At 39.5% G+C, this 17,600-nt stretch overlaps 1 protein-coding gene across 3 annotated transcripts in view; it reads right to left on the bottom strand.

Moving 5' to 3' along the window:
* The window catches only part of METTL8 (methyltransferase 8, tRNA N3-cytidine), a 132,786-nt gene that overhangs the window by 2,239 nt on the left and 112,947 nt on the right, over positions 1 to 17,600 (bottom strand). Inside the window, exon 13 of one of the 3 annotated variants that reach the window (XM_067741550.1) lies at positions 4,971 to 5,522. The exons of the other annotated variants lie outside the window; for them this stretch is intronic. Within the exon in view, the coding sequence (XP_067597651.1) occupies positions 5,473 to 5,522 (50 nt within the window). The 3' untranslated portion in view covers positions 4,971 to 5,472. Of the gene's footprint in view, positions 1 to 4,970; positions 5,523 to 17,600 lie in introns of those variants that run through there. 3 annotated transcript variants of the gene reach the window in all.

The following is a 17,600-nucleotide window of genomic DNA, read 5'->3' as shown; positions in this document are numbered from 1 at the left end:
AAAGGTTTGCTAATCTCTGTACTAAAGGATATTAGGACACACACAGACTCTCCCAAGAGTGCCAGAAAACCATGCTACAAACTGTGTTGGAGGCAACACAGCTGGGAAATTCACAAAACACACAGCAAATTGGTTTAGGGAGACTCTACCACCCCAAGGTGCTGCTAATACTCCCAGCACCAGGCACTGGACAGGACTGCTAGAGGCCTTGGCATTGCTGCCTCTGTAAACTGGGGTGTTGCTCTTTGCACCCTACCAGAATGCATTCAGCTAGTGTCTGCTACTTGCACACAAGCTTTTGATTCAAAGTCTGGTGTGGGTGAAGCTGATTGGTGGATCCCAGATCATATGTCTGTGTTACCTACAGCTGCAAGGGATGCTGAGACAATGAGTTTCTGCAGGGAAGTGGGTGGGAAACCCATGATGTGGCAAATTCTCTAAAGGTACTATCTAACAGCAAGTCACAATGTTAAAATGACTTCTTCCTACATTGTTTGTCCTCCACCACTTCCCCTGAGAACTGTTACCTCTGGAATAAACCCCTCTTCTCCATGGGAAATATCCCCATGTGGCATCCCAATATCTGACTTCCTGAATCCAGAGATTGTTTCTAACAAAATTCCCATTTTGGGAAAAAGTGGGGCTCAGTGATGAGGAACCTCTCTGCAATGGCATGATACGCTGTGTCTCTCCCTCCTTCCCTTATTAAATTCTCTGTACCAGAGATGAGTTGCTATCAGTGTTTCCCACTTTGGAATTAGGATCTGCCTCCTCTATCTGGGTCAGAATTTACTTTAATTCTTTCTTATTACAGCAACATGGGAACTCTGGGAGAACTAGAAAGAAAAAACTCAAAGGGTTTCACATTCCCCTTATTCTTTTTAAAATACCATGTGAGGAGAACCTCCACTTTTAGCCAAGATGGGGTAACAGGGACCAGATTTGGCTTCCATTCCAGAACAACCAGATTTTCCCCTTTCCACCAACACCCCCACCCCAAACCTGAAAAAAAAAAAGAACCCAAAATATATAAAACAATGGTTTTCTAAGCGCTGGACATCAGGCATTGAAAGATACAAGATGAGCCCTATGATTGACCTTGAGAGAGATTCTAGATAATAGTGCAGGGAGGAGGAACCCAGAAGGAGTATGGCAGACTCTTTGAGTTGAGAAGAACAAGCTGAGAGTCCTGGGTGATCAAGAAGGCTGGAGTTTGAGGGAGGAAATTGTTCCACAGAGAGAGAACTTTGGAAATCTGCAGAGATTCCCACTTGAGCATTCAGTAGAGTACACACCAACCCATGTGAACAAGGAAACACCCAGGCTGGAGAAAAAGCAATCTTAGGGCTTGAAAGAACAGTGTTCATTAGTAACACAGGACAAGAAATACTGACTGTTCCCACCAGCTAATCTGATAAACCTCAAAATTCGCAAGGCATTTAGGAAAGTACTAAGTAAGACCTTAGTGGGGAATTGGTCTCACCTGACAAATCTCAAACACAAGCTGCAAAATGTTCAATCTGCTTCCAAATAATTTAATTACACCCCAGAACAAAACCCAAGAATGTTTATAAGCAAACAAAAATATCCATCTCCCAACAGAGTAAAATTCACAATATTTGCATACAGCAAAAACTTATCAGGTATGCAAAGAAGCAGGAAATGAGGAGAAAAATTAACCAACTGAAACTGATAGGAAACTGACACAGATACAGGAATTAGTGGCAAGGACATTAAAACAGTTGTTATTCAAAAAAATTACCAGAAACAGAGAAAAATCAAATTTCTAAAGATAAAAACTAACATCTGAGATGAAAATTTCACTGATGAAGTCAATGGCAGAAGAAAAGATTAATAAACTTGAATACATAGCAATAGAAATTATCCAAAAATAAAACAGAGAGAAAAAAAGATTTTAAAAAAAGGGAAAGACCATCAGTGAGCTGTAGGACAACTTCAAGCAGTCTAAATTACATGTAACTGTATATCCAAGCTGGGGTAGGAACAGAAAAACTATTTGAAGAAATGATAGCTGAAAATATTCCAGTTTTGATGAAAACTATAAACTCACAGATCCAAGAAGCTCAATGAATTCCAAGCATAAGAAACATGAAGAAAACTAAACTACACTAAAGCACATCAGAACCAAATTGCTCAAAATCAATGATGAAGAGAAATTCTTAAAAGTAGCCACAGAAAAAAGACACATTATGTACAGAAAATCAAAGATAGAAATGACAGAAAATTCTTCATAGGAAACAATGCAAGGATAATACAGTGGAGCAACATCTTTAAATAAATGAAAGAAAAAAAAGCATCACCTAGAAATTTATACCCAGCGAAATATCTTTCAAAGAGGTTAGAACAAAGGCTATGTCAGACATACAAAAGCTGAAAGAATTCATAACTAACAGACCTGCACTATAAGAAATGTTAAAGGAAATCTTTCAGGCAGAAGGAAAATAACACCAGATAAAAATGCCTAACACCAGGCATATCTCAAAGATATTGTGGGTCCGGTTCCAGAGCACTGCAATAAAGTGAATATCACAATAAAGTGAATCACACAAATTTTTTGACTTCCCAGTGCATATAAAAGTTATGTTTACACTATAATGTAGTCTATTAAGTGTGTGACAGCATTATGTCTAAAAACAATGTACATGCCTTAATTAATGAATACAACAAAGTCAATAAAGCTAAAAAATAATAACCGTCATCTGAGACTTCAGTGAGTTGTAGTAGTAACATCAAAGATCACTAATCACAGATCACTGTAATAAATATAATAATAAAGAAAAGGTGTGGGGCTTCCCTGGTGGCGCAGTGGTTGAGAGCCCGCCTGCCGATGCAGGAGACATGGGTTCCTGCCCTGGTCCGGGAAGATCCCACATGCCGCGGAGCAGCTGGGCCTGTGAGCCATGGCCGCTGAGCCTGCGCGTCTGGAGCCTGTGCTCCGCAACGGGAGAGGCCACAAGAGTGAGAGGCCCGCGTACGGCAAAAAAAAAAAAAAAAGGAAAGGTGTGAAATACTGTGAGATTTACCAAAATGTGACACAAACACATGAAGTGAGCAAATGTTTTTGGAAAAATAGTGCTGCTAGACTTGCTAGATGCAGGGTAGCCACAAACCTTCAATTTGTAAAAAAAACTTGAAATATCTGCAAAGCACAATAAAGTGAAGCACAATAAAGGGTGATATACCTTTATGGACACACACAGAATAGAGAGCAACAAAGATGGTAACTACATAACCAAATATGTTAAATTTATTTTTCTTATAATTTGAATATCTTTTAAAAGATAATTGATGGTTTAAACAAGAATAATAACAATACATTGTGGGGATTATAACATGCATAAGTAAAACACAGGAAAACAATAGCATAAGTGTTGGGAGGGAGACATAGAAGTATACCATTATAAAATTCATATAGTATATGTAAAGTGGTATAATATCATGTGAACATTATACTAAATAATGTAATAAATTAAACATATAGTAACAACCTTAAAACAGCCACTAAAATAACAAAATGAAAAGTTATAGCTAATAAATCAACAAAGGAGATAAAATGGAATCATAAAAAATACTCAATCCAAAAGAAGACCAGAAAAGAATAGGATAATCAAGAATATATAAGCTGAGGGACTTCCCTGGTGGCACAGTGGTTAAGAATCCGCCTGCCAATGAAGGGGACATGGGTTCAAGCCCTGGTCCGGGAAGATCCCACATGCTGCAGAGCAACTAAGCCTGTGTGCCACAACTGCTGAGCTTGCACTCTAGAACCCACGAGCCACAACTACTGAGCCCCTGTGCCACAACTACTGAAGCCCATGCACCTAGAGCCCATGCTCCACAACGAGAGAAGCACCGCAATGAGAAGCCTGTGCACCACAATGAAGAGTAGCCCCCACTTGCCGCAACTAGAGAAAGTCCACGCGCAGCAACGAAGACCCAACGCAGCCAAAAATAAAAATAATGAATAAATAAATTCATTAAAAAAAATACAACACATCAAAATTTGTACAATGCTGCTAAAGAAGTACTTAGAAGATCATTTATGGCTCTAAATGCCTATATAAAAGAAAAGAAAGGACCCAAATTAATGACTATATTTTCCACCTTAAGAAACTAGGAAAAGAAGAGCAATGAAACTCAAAGTAGGCAGAAAAAAAAGAAATAAAAATCAGAGCGCAAATCAACGAAATAGAAAACAAAATCAATAGAAGAAATTGATGAGACCAAAAGCTAGTTGATTATCCTTACCTGCAAATGGGATTTGCAAAGCTTATATCTGATAAAGGACTTGCATCCAGAATATATAAAAAAACTCAAAACTCAATAATAAGGAAACAAGCCACACAATTAAAAAAAAATAGGCAAGAGAATTAAACAGACATGGATGGCAAGTACACATATGAAGCATATGAAAAGATGCTCAGCATCACTAGTCATTAGGAAATGCAAATTAAAACTACAATGTAAAAAACAAACCAAAAAACCCTACAATGTAGTACCACTATATACCTACTGAGGGCTAAAATTAAAATAACTGACCATATCATGTGTTGGCAAGAAGGCAGAGGAATTTGAACCCATATATACTGCTGTGGGAATATAAAATGGCACAACCACTTTTGAAGACAGTTTGTCAGTTTCTTAGAAAGTTAAACATACACCTACCATATGATCCAGACATTCATTCTTAGGTATTTACCCAAGAGAAAAGAAAGCATACATCTACACAGTCTTGTACTTGAATGTTCATAGCAGCTTCATTTATAATAGCCCCAAATTGGAAACAACCCAGACGGCCATCTATGGGTGAATGGGTAGCAAATACTGGTATATGCACCCAATGGAATACTACCCAGCAATAAAAAGGAATAAACTATTGACACATTCAACAACATGGATGAATCTCCAAATCATTACACTGAGCAAAAGAAGCCAGACAAAAAAGAGTATGTGTTGTATGAGTTTATTAATATAACATTCTAGAAAATTCAAACTAATGTATAGTGACAGAAAACAGGTTAGTAGTTTCCTGGTGGATGAGGAGATGGAGAGGTACAGAGGAAGGGATCATAAAGGGCACAAGGAAACTTTCAGGAGTGATGGATATTTTCACTATCTTGATGGTGGTGATGATTTCATGGGTGGATACATACATCAAAACTTATCAAACTACATTTCAACCATATGTTACTTGTTATATGTTATATACCTCAAGAAAAAGTCAGTTAATAAAAAAAAATCAAGATTGGGCATTACGTATACTGTGTTTCTTCAGCCATCGTAATGGTTCAGGCCCAGAAACTGGTAGTTCTTTCGTGGGGTTTGGGGTGTTCTCTTACAGCCAAGTCTTTGCAAGCCATCCAAGGTGATAGGAAGGGGAGGGAGCCACAGTGTTGAGCTTCTGTATTTCTTTCTTCAAGGTAGAAATCAAAGGTCTTTGGGGTCTTCCAATCACAATTCTTTTATCTCATTTGAGTCACTGATGGGTAGGTTTCTTTGTTCTATTTTACAGAAACACAAAGAGTGAGCATGATTCCTAAACAAAGTAGGGTATTTGCAGATGTTCTTGTCCTTTGACGCAGATATAAAGCCTCTCTTCTGAGGCTGGTGGTCCAGTGGTTAAGACTCTGTGACTCTGTGCTCCCAATGCAGGGGGCCCGGTTTGATCCCTGGTCAGGGAACTAGATCCCGCATGCCGCACCGAAGATCCCGCGTGCTGAAACTAAGGCCCGGCTGGCCAAATTAAAAATGAATAAATAAATAAAGCCTATCTTCTGAGAAAGGACAAAGAGATTCATATGTGCCTTGCTTAAGAAGAACAGACTAAAGTCGCAGCCTGTTAATTCCATCTGCTTCCCATAGCAAGAAAAATTTTTTACAATGAGGTGTCAGAGGATCTTCAGGCCCCATGGAGGGGATTTTCCTGAGGGGATCCCTTAACAACCTTCCCGTGTATTTAAGCCAACATGCTCCATCTCCTAGGGTAGTATGCCTTATCTCTAATTGTGGAATATAAGGCTTTGTTTTATTAAAAGAATTTGAGGCATGAGGAGGATGGAAAGTATTTGGTTGGTGGGGGTGAAGTCACATGGCTGCATACTTCTCTGGCCTTGATGAAATCATTTATGTAGGGAAGAAACATCCAAAGTAAAGTACTGTCAGATATATTCCAGAAATTGGTCGCTTCCCCAAGGCATTCAGTGATTGGAGCGGATAACTTGCTGGCAAAAGACAAGTAAGGACCAAAATAAAAAGCAAACAAACTCAACTTTGAAGTCCATATTTCTCCATTCTTTCTTTTCTGGGTTTGTGGGGATATGTTTGCATAGCAAGAGGTGCCCCTTTTCCTCCCTTCCCTAGCAGAACTTCCCAGACCTCAGCTGCCTCCCTGGCTCCAGGGCTTCTATCCCAGCAGGCCAAGAGGCAGGCTGCTCTGCAATGTGATGCATGGGCATCCAAAGGGCTTCCACCCAACAAACTTCCTTTCTTTTACAATGATTCTAGCCATCTTTCCAGTCTTCTGCATACCCGGAGTGTGTGAGGGGAATCCTCACAGGGGAGTTACTCATGTGAAAATGAAAAAAAGGAAACTTCATTCAAATTGGAGTCAGGGGACTTCCCTGGTGGCGCAGTGGTTAAGAATCCGCCTGCGAATGCAGGGCACACGGGTTTGATCCCTGATCCAGGAAGATCCCACATGCTGCAGAGCAACTAAGCCTGTGCACCGCAACTACTGCGCCTGTGCTCTAGAGCCCACAAGCCACAACTACTGAGCTTGCGTGCCACAACTACTGAAGCCCGCACGCCTAGAGCCCGTGTTCCACCGCAATGAGAAGCCTGCACACTGCAACGAAGAGTAGACCCCGCTCGCCACAACTAGAGAAAGCCTGCACACAGCAATGCAGACCCAACGCAGCCAAAAATAAATATTTTAAAACCCTCATAATTTATTAAAAAAAAAAAAAAATTGGAGTCAGGAAGGCCAGAAGTGGGAGCTCCCACACTCTACAACTCCGTGATATCTGCAGACCCCAAATAGGACTAGACTACCTTGCATCTCCAACAGGAAAAAGGTTACTCCTTTACTACCCCAGCAGAAGGAAGGAAGATTTTTTTCCTCGCCTGGCAACGGCTCAGCCAATGAGAGACCATCATCACAACTCAGCCAATGAAAAGTCACTACACTTTGAACTCCCAGTTTCCTCCAATGGACTCTTTCTTTATAACAGCCCAACTTCCCCTTTCTCCTATAAAAGAATGTTCCTCTCCGTTGTTTCTCCAGACTTGCCCATAGTTTTTGCTACAGCGTGCTTACCTGAAGTGCAGTTTTCTGCTATTCCTGAATGAATCCATTCTGCTGGTACAATAACTGGCTATTTTAGTTTTAAGGTCAACACTTGCCTACTCCGGGCAAGTTTCCCTGCCAAGGAATGCGGCTTTGGCCTCAATCAGCTGGATGGGGCCAGAATGTATTTTGCATATCCGGGTTCCCAGGATATGTGTTCCTGCTTCAAGAGAGTGTGAAACTGGGGGTCAGCTGTATGGCTGGGGAGATGTGTGAAAAATAGTGTGGGCATTTCACATTATGCCTGAAAACTACTATGAAACTCTAGGGAGAGCCTCAAAAGTGCATAAAAATAAAAATTGTCCTCTAGTAATGTAATCTCTCCTCATAAGACCTCAGAGAATATTTTCTAACAAAGGTAAGATCTGAATAAAATGAAAAGCGTTACTTTTATCCCCATTACTTGTTGGACAATGTTAGGCTACTCTATTCTTTAGGGACCCGTCACCAGTCCCAGAAACCTTCTGAGTATAGGAAAATTTTGTGTGGACAGAGAACATTAAGATAAACCATATTGACTAAACTTGAGTGAAACCCAACTCTGTGCTTTGTCCTCCCTCAAAAAGTGCCTAGTGAATTAGTCTGAACAGAAATGAAACCAAAATTTAATTTGAAAAATAAATACATAAACACGAGAAACATTCAACAATAAAAAAGGGGAATACAATGAAAGTAATTCCTCATCTAACCTCTGCCCCTTGTTCTCCTCCAAGGAGCACTGTTAATAATTACTTAATCTATATATGGCATTGACATATATGTATACATTATATATATTCAGACACATACAGAGAATAGATGGATTGATAAGTAGATAGATATAGATATCTCATGTATTCTTTTTTAGATTGTGAATTTCTCCATATATACAAAAGATTATAATGTATAAGTGAAGGACAAAGATTATGACTAACATGAACACTACTGTATCAGTCATGGTCCTAGAAACAGATGGCAGGCTCAAACTGGGAAACTGAGGAGAGTTGAATAAAATATTTTCAAAGTTGCAGGCAGGTTTACGGGAACAATAAAGATAATGCAGTACTCAATGGTTTATCCAGATTCTGTGGAGTTCTAAAGCATATTCAATTTTTAAAACCTTCTTTAAGAAAAAGAATGCAAAATCATTGATATAAAAGTATGTACAGAAATGAATTTAGAATGAGAAAGAAAACATCAAATCACAAATTGATAAAACTGCAAATACCACAAATATCACAAAATCACAAATATCTCATCATATCACTATTAAATTTATTATATCTCTTTAATACTTTCCCGACTTATTTTTGCTATGTGCTCTTTGATCTTCACATGACACTGACATCATCCTCCACAGAAAGAATAGAAAGCTAATTCAGACTTTCCCCTGGCATAGTCTCTTTCTGGGTTCCCTATTCTGTTCTATTGGCCCATGAGTTCCTCCCTACAAAAGAATGAGAATAGTCCAGTGTCACAGTTAGAAAAACAAATGCTAGCACTTGTCCTGCTGAGCGCTGGTCAGAGGTACCATTTTTTAAGAGTAAAGGTCAGGGCATTTTACAAAGCTAAGGAAACTCTCAGTCCATCTTCCATGCCTAAGAATGGTTTTGTCACTGCCTATGCCAAGCACTTCCATGGTTCCTTATCCCTTCGGGACAAAGTCTCAACTTCCCTGCATGACAAATGAGGCTCTTCATCCTCCTCTTCCTTCTCACCAGCCTGGCCTCATAGTAGCACCTTCCTTCAATTACCTCTACCTGTTCTGTACAGTTTATACTCCAGGAATACTCAGCTACCTACAGTTCCAGAACATCCTGTGCTCAGTCCCATTCCTGAGGCTTTCCACATGATGTTCTCTCTGCTTGGAATACCCTCCGCAGCTTGTGCACCTGGCAAACCCACCCCGTGCCTTCAAGTCACAGATGAAATGCTGGTCCTCCTACAAAGCTTTCTTTCACTCCCTCAGACACACTTCAGGTTTTCTTCTCCTTTGTCACAGTCCCACTGATGCAATGATCTCACACTAATGCAACTGTTTGTAGGCTTATCTCCTCACTAGCCTGTAACTTTCTGGAGATCACAGACTGAAACTTCCCATTCTTGGATCCTAGGCACCCAGCACAGGGCCTGGCACACAGTAGGCACTCAATAAGTGTGTTTTCAATGAACGAGCATTGAGCAGACTTCTATATGCCTAGCATCGTACTAAAATGTTATCTCATTTGTGCTTATAACAACCCTATGAAGAAGTAGTGTCATCCTTATTTTACAGATGAAGAAACTGAAGTTCAGTGCGTTTAGTTTGCACATAGCTCTTTCCACCCAGTTCTGATGCCAAAAATTTATGCTGTTCCTCAAAGCAGGTAAACTGTGCTGTTTCAGTAGCACTTAAGCTAGCTGCATACGGCATGGCTGATCCACCTTTTTCTGAAATAACATACTGTTTTTCCATCTCTCAGAGATCAAAACCCCCGTATGTTTCTGTCCCAACCACTCCCACTGAAATTGCTCTTTTTCAAGGTCACATGTGATCTCTCTGCTGCTGAATCCAACGACCATTTTTCTCTTATCTTTTTTTGACTCTGGATAGTTTTCTACAAAGTTGATCACTACCGTTGTTCTGGGAATAATTGTCTCTCTCAGCTTTTGTGACAAACCATTCTCAGATTCTTCATGGCCTCACTGGGCACTCTGTCTCAGTTCCCCTTTCTGGCTCTTCCTCCTCATTCCTACCTCTAAACACTGGATTTCCTCAGAGTGAGGTCTTGAACTAGCTCCTCTTCTCTACCCAACCTCCTGCCCCAGGTGAGTTCACCTGGTCCCATGAAATTCAATAGGATCCACATGCTGTTCGCCAATGGCATATCTCCAGCCCAGTTGTCTGCTTACGTTCATATACCCAACTAACTACTTGATATCTCTACTTGATTGTTTCACTGGAATGTCCTCAATTTTCATTGGCATCTCTTAATTTCTCCAGTCTCCCAGTGTTCCAGTTACTATAGCTATGTGACAAACCACTTCAAATCTTTTTTTTGATTGAAGTATAGTTGATTTACAATGTTGTTAGTTTCAGGTGTACAGCAAAGTGATTCAGTTTTATATATATATAAAACTTCCTGTTTGGTAACCATAAGTTTGTTTTCAATGTCTGTGAGTCTATTTCTGTTTTGTAAATAAGTTCATTTGTATCATTTTTTTTTAGATTCCTCATATAAGTGATATCATATTTGTCTTTGTCTGACTTACTTTACTTAGTATGATAATCTCTAGGTCCATCATGTTGCTGCAAATGGCATTGTTTCATTCTTTTCTATGGCTCACTTCAAATCTTAATAGGTCAGGAATTTGATACATGATAGCTAGCTAGCTAGCTAGATGTATTCATCCAATGGCAGCAAAAGAAGAGATATTTCTTCGTCAGTGCCTCTTTAGCCAGGAAGAAAAAATAATTCCCTTAAGAAGTCCTCCCACATGAGAGCCCAGGTCCAGACTTCTTGAGATTCCAGATATTAGATCCAGGTCCTGGAATGGACCTGGCTTCTTGGATCACGCTCTGTCCCTGAAGTCATGCTTGTCAAATGATCAAAGCAATATATCACCTATATCTCTTATAGGAGGTGACCTCATTAAACTACACTTGTTTCTGGAGCTGAGAGAGGTCTGTGTTGGGTTTCCTAGGATCCCCATTTTTATCCAGGCAACCATCTGCAGCTAGGCCTGACCATCCACTTTTACATCATCTCTGTAAATATTGTACAATTCCAAACATTCAAAGACACAGACACAATGGTTTCCAAACACTCTGGATTTGTTACAACACTACATTTATGCTTTTCAGTCCCCACTCACCTAAGAGCTATAGGCATCTATTTGATTTTCTTGAACTAAAAAGAATTACAATGAAGAGATTTTGAAAGCATTTTTGAAACTTTTGCCAATTTCTTTAAGCTTGGTAAACAGCCTCAGGTGTCAAAAGACCAACACTCCAAATCACCCATCTAAAGGCCTCTTGACAATGTCATTAGTACTGAAGGTTGGTTTACCATTTCATTTGGCCTTTTCAAGATGTTATTTTTTTCCCTTTTACTCACACTAGAGCTTCAGCCAAGAAAATGTACTCCCAGCTTCCCTTTCAGGAAGATTTTGCTTTTATTGTTTTTACTGCACTTATTTTTCTTTATTTTTTTCTTATGATAACTTGCCATATTCTCTCTATATTTTATTCTTAAGATGATATTTAAGCCCTTGATACCTGCTACCTTTATTGATAACAAAATGGAAGCTTATTTGTCTCTTCCCTTTGAAACTCAGGAAGGATTTGTCAAGTGTGATGTTTTTTTTAAAAAAAAAAACCAACAAACCAACTGTATTGGTTTGGCAAAGATTCACTGCTGCATTTGTGATGCTTTTCTCCAGTACTTTTCCTGGGACTGACAGTTTTTTGGTCTATTTCACTAGCTGCTGTAATGTGTTCCCTTACACGGTCTCATCCCCAATGGTTTGGTAGCAAGTCTGTGTGATGAAAGAGTCATGGCGAACTGTAAACCAGAGTTAACACGTGGAGCCCTCCACACTCTCCCTCAACCCTGTAGAGTCCACCTCACATCCTTTCCCTGTTGCAAAGAGCCAGGTAATTTACTCTAATACCAATTCATCCGTCCACAAGATGAGATTGTAGAGACCTCACTGAGAGACTGTGAAACTTTAGTGAGTACAAATCTGGGATTTTCTCAGCTACCCATTTCCCAGTGGAGAGTTTGCACTGTTTAAAATTTACCTATACTGATATCTAAAGGATAGTTTTCTGGTTAGGAAAAAGAAAGAGTGAATGCTAATGAGCAACATTTTAATTAATTCTCTCAAGCTTTACCCAAACCCCTCGACTATCTTATTGCTAAGGAGGATTCTACAAACTCTTTTCAGATGGAAATCCTTTGGACTGGTGCCTTATAGACCAACCCTGAGAACAATTTAATGTGACTGGTCTTTTATTGTTTTCAGTTCCTTCAAAGAAAAGTAAATATTTACTATATCGGATACTTTGTCTCTAGTCAACTGATGTTTTAAAAAGACAAGGTCTCTTTGAGCACTTTATTTTCTTCTAAGTACTCGGAAAAGTATTCTGTTCTGCAATGCTTTTCATAATGTCCCATCTGTTCTGATTTTTCAGAGGCTTTTTTTTTTTTTTAATCTCCTCAGAAAATTCAATGAAAAAAAGGTAAAGGCTTTACTGCCAGTAAATTTTTGTTCCTCTTCTTTCTGGGAAAGAGCCAGTTTGAGTTTAAAAATAGACCTGAGAAATGTCTACAGCTTGAGATTCTTTCAACCCACTAATATTTGCTCTAGAATAATAAGGAGATTTGATACATCTGAACTAAAATGATCCCCATATTTGTTACCTTTCCATTTTAGATCAAATGAAACACCAAAGCAGCCTTCTCTCGAAGCAAAATCCATTATGTCAACCACCCCCTCTCTTATTTTTTTATTTTTGCGGTACACGGGCCTCTCACTGTTGTGGCCTCTCCCGTTGCGGAGCACAGCTCCGGACGCACAGGCTCAGCAGCCATGTCTCACGGGCCCAGCCGCTCCGCGGCACGCGGTATCTTCCCGGACCGGGGCAAGAACCCGTGTTCCCTGCATCGGCAGGGGGAATCTCAACCACTGCGCCACCAGGGAACCCCTCTTATTTTTAATTTATGCTGAAAAAAGTGAAGTTGGCAGTTTAGGTCATTCTAAGTGTCCCATGTTAAACATTTATCAATTGATGCTATTTATTATTAATTTCCAATAGCAGTTACTGTGGTTCTAACACCAGATTTTTCTCCACTGGGAGAAACATATTGAGGCAATAAAAAAGAATGACTTAATTTTAAAGTTAAAAAAAATGATATTACTGAGGTGTAATTGACATCAATAAAATTCACAAAATTTAAGTGTACAATCAATAAATTCTCTGAAGTGCATATATTTGTTTAACTGCCCTCACAATTATGGCATAGAACATTTCCATCAACCCAAAGGGTTACCTCTTGTCTCTTTGTAATTCTTTTCCTATCTTTGGCAACCAGTGATCTACTTTCAGTGACTCTAGTTTTGACTTTTCTAGAATATTACATAAACGGAATCACACAATGTGTGGTCTTTCATGCCTGCCTTCTTTTGCTTAGCATAATGCTTTTGGGACTCATCCATGTTGTTGTGTTTATCAGTAGTACGTTGCTTTTTATTGCTGAGTAGTATTCCATCATTTAGATACAGCACACATTGTCAACCCATTCACGAGTTGATGAACGTTTGGGTGTTTCCAGTTTTTGATTATGAATAAAGTTGTTAGGAATATTCAAGTACAAGTCTTTGGGTGAAATATGTTTTCATTTCTCTTGGGTGAATATCTAGGAGTGGGATTGCTGGGTCTGATGGTAAGTGTATGTTTAATTTCATAAAGGATGGCGAGTTTTCCAAAGTAGATGTACCATTTTGCATTCCCACCAGCAGTGTACAAACATTGTGGTTGTTCCACATCCATATCAGCACTTGGTATTGTCTGTCGTTTTTATTTTAGCCATTGTAGCGCTGGTGTGGTGGTATTTCATTGTCATTTTAATTTGCATTTCCCTAATGACTAATGGTATTGAACATTTTTTCCTGCACTTATTTACTACACTCTTCTTTGGTGAGATGTCTATTCAAATCTCTTGTCTATTTTTTTTTTTTTTTTAAGTGAAGAAGGACATCAGCTCAGCTTTTTATTTATTTATTTATTTTTGGCTGTGTTGGGTCTTCGTTTCTGTGCGAGGGCTTTCTCTAGTTGCGGCAAGTGGGGCCACCCTTCATCACGGTGTGCAGGCCTCTCACTATCGCGGCCTCTCTTGTTGCAGAGCACAGGCTCCAGACGTGCAGGCTCAGTAGTTGTGGCTCACGGGCCTAGCTGCTCCATGGCATGTGGGATCTTCCCAGACCAGGGCTCGAACCCATGTCCCCTGCATTGGCAGGCAGATTCTCAACCACTGCGCCCCCAGGGAAGCCCTCTTGCCTATTTTTAAAAATCAGGTTATAGGCTATAGAAATAGCTCAGTTGGGAGCGCGTTAGACTGAAAAAAGTTAGGTTATCTTCTTATTACTGAGGCTTAAGAGTTCTTTATTCTGAATATAAGCCCTTTATCAGATATATATATATAAAATATTTTCTTTCAAAACAATGACTTAATTTAGCTAAAAATCAGAGGACTTCTGATGAGCTGACAAATCCAAAAGTGTGGTTGCTTGAATTTCTAATGTCAAATTAGAGTTATTGCTATTAATACACTGATGCTGTGATGCAGCCTCAAGGACAATGTCAAAAGACCTCTATAATAAGATGATTTGGATGTTTTGCCCTAGGAGCAGTTCATCTATGCATACAAAATCTATTCTAAAGGAGCTGTGGGTAAATTTCTCATATAAACTGTTTCCAAAGTGAAGTAAATATCCCTCGCCCCCACAATGGGGATGAACTTAAATTATGGCAATTCTAAGGCTTAGAGGAGTAGGGTGTTTTCTAGGAAGAGGAGTAGATAAGGGACATTTAGGTGGGCAAGGTCCTGTGTGTCCTCTACTGGTTTCTGTCTTATTCTCCTTAAAATAAGTTTTTCCTCTCCTTGGTAACTTTTTATCCCGATATAATTTCAAACTTACAAAGAAAAGTTGCAAGAATAACACAAAGAACTCCCATATGCCCTTACCCAAGCTCACCGATTTTTCATTTTGCCCCAACTTAAATAAATTTTACATTTAATCTTTTTGTTTCAGAAAAAACAACTAAGGTCTGGTTCTTTTTGAAGTTTTTATTCCCACTTATCTCCAGCCTAAGTGGCAGAAAAAGTAGCAATCAACACTCCCATTTTACAGCCTGGAAGACTTGACACACAGAGAATCCTATCGCAGGACTCTGGGGACCCGGTACTGCCTGTAGCCACCATAAAGAAGCCAATCACCATTCAGCTTTACAGTCCATTTCCTTACCTCCTCCTGGTATCCTTGGCTCATATCTAAAGTGCTTGCACCTGACTCTTTGTTTTGACAACTGATATTGCTCTTATTATCCTGATCTTTGATGTGTCCTCTACCTTTGGTTACTCTGGGAAACAAGGTAAGGGATCTGAACTTGGTACTCTGCTTTGCCTCAGTTTTATCAGCAGGCAACGTGACAAGCAGTAGTATTTACAAGTCTGCATAGCTAGTGATACCAGGTATCCCAACACCTACAGTCAGAGAACCAAGACATATTAGTGCTGAAACGACCTTGAGATCATTCAGTACAACTCTTTCATCTTCAGATGAGGACACTGAGGCCCCAAGAGATATAATATTTTGTCCAAGGTCACACAGTGAGTTGGTAGCAAAGGTATGACTAAAATTCTAGTTTCATGCTTTTTTCCTACAATATACTGCTGCCTCAAATTTTATTACTACTACTAATTAATTCTCAGTTGTAAAAGTTCATGTACTTTTCCATGGAGTTAACATATATTTATTGTGCATTTATGAGGCACTATGCACGAGGTGTACAAGAGACTTAATTTCTCCCCCAGAGCTTACTTTTTGGCAGATAAACAGATGATTAAAAAGTAATTATGCATGGTGGATAACAGTATTGTGGTTCCTCAAAAAATTTAACATAGAACCACCAGCAATTCCATTTCTTGGATTGGAAGCAGGAACAGATACTTGTACACTGTATCTGTCAGCTTTGGCTACCATGACAAAATGCCACAGACTGGATGGCTTAAACAGAAATTTTTTTTCTTACAGTTCTAGGGGTCAGAAGTCCAAGATCAAGGCACCATTTGGGTTAGTGAGATCTCTCTTCCTGGCTTGTACATTGATCATCAGGAAGAGTATTCAGAGAGGTATTGTTCTGGTATGGCCAAACCCATAACCATAGTCTAATCATGAAAAAACATCAGATAAAATCTAATAGAGGGGCATCCTACAATATACCCTTCTTGCTATGTCCTCAAATGGACTCTTTTCTGTGTGTGCAGAGAAATCTCTCGTGTCTCTTCCTCTTCTTCTAATGACACCAGTCTTATTGGATTAGGGTCCCACCCTGTGACTTCATTTAATCTTAATTATCTCCCTAAAGGCCCTATCTCCAAATATAGTCACATTGGGGGCTAGGATTTTTTTTTTTTGGCTGCACTGCGCAGCATGCAGGATTGAACCCATGCCCCCTGCAGCGGAAGCACGGGAGTCTTAACCACTGGACTGCCAGGGAAGTCCTGGGGGCTAGGACTTTAACATATGAATTTGAGGGGGACACAATTCAGTCCATAACATACACCGATATTCATAGCTGCATTAGTCACAATTGCCAAAAGATGGAAACAACCTTAATGTCCATCAACAGATGAATGGAAAATCAAAATGTGGTATATACCTACAATGGAATATTAGCCTTAAAAAGAAAGGAAATTGTGAACCATGCTACAACATAATTGAGCTTTGAGGATATTATGCTAAATGAAATGAAATGAGCCAGATACAGAAGGGCAGACTGTATACAATTCCCCTCATTTAAGGTATCTAGAGTAGTCAAATTCATGGAGACAGAAAGTAGAATAGTGGTTTTCAGAGGCTGGGAGGAAGGAGAAACGTTATTATTTAATGGGTTAAGGGTTTCAGTTTGAGATGATGAAAAAGTTGTGGAGATAGATAGTGGTGATGGTTGTACAACAATATGAATGTGCTTAATGTCACTGAACTGTACACTTAAAATGATTAAAAGTAAGTTTTATGTTATCTTTATTTTATCACAATAAAACAAAAAAGTAATTTTGGCTTCAGTATGCAGCTATGATACTGAGAAAGTGTTATTACCCCCCCTCCCCTGCCCATTTTAAATTGAAAAACAAGACAAAATATGAAGTAATGGTTTTCAAACATTGAAAACACAACACCTAGGACAGTAATTCCTCAGAGAAAAGAAATAAATGAGGTGAGCCTTATGACTGCCCTAGTTTATTGCCTAGAGAGTTCCAGGCTACAGCACAGGGAGGAAAAACCCAATCAGAGCCTAGCAGTCTTCCTGAGTTACGTAGCCAGAGTTGAAAATCTGGAGGATATAAGGTGGAGAGAATTCACAGGGCAGAGCGTCAGAGAGGAGAGAGCTGCACGGAGACAAAGTGAGGGCTCTTTCTGAGTCTTCAGTTAGGAACTAACCAGATATGTGAGTGAGGAACCCATCCAAGTAGAGGAAAAGACCCAT

Source organism: Pseudorca crassidens, chromosome 6 (genome assembly GCF_039906515.1).
Source record: "Pseudorca crassidens isolate mPseCra1 chromosome 6, mPseCra1.hap1, whole genome shotgun sequence".
Lineage (NCBI taxonomy): Eukaryota > Metazoa > Chordata > Mammalia > Artiodactyla > Delphinidae > Pseudorca > Pseudorca crassidens.
The sequence above is the reverse complement of the archived record's forward strand: the minus strand, read 5'-3'. Positions and strand labels throughout refer to the sequence as shown.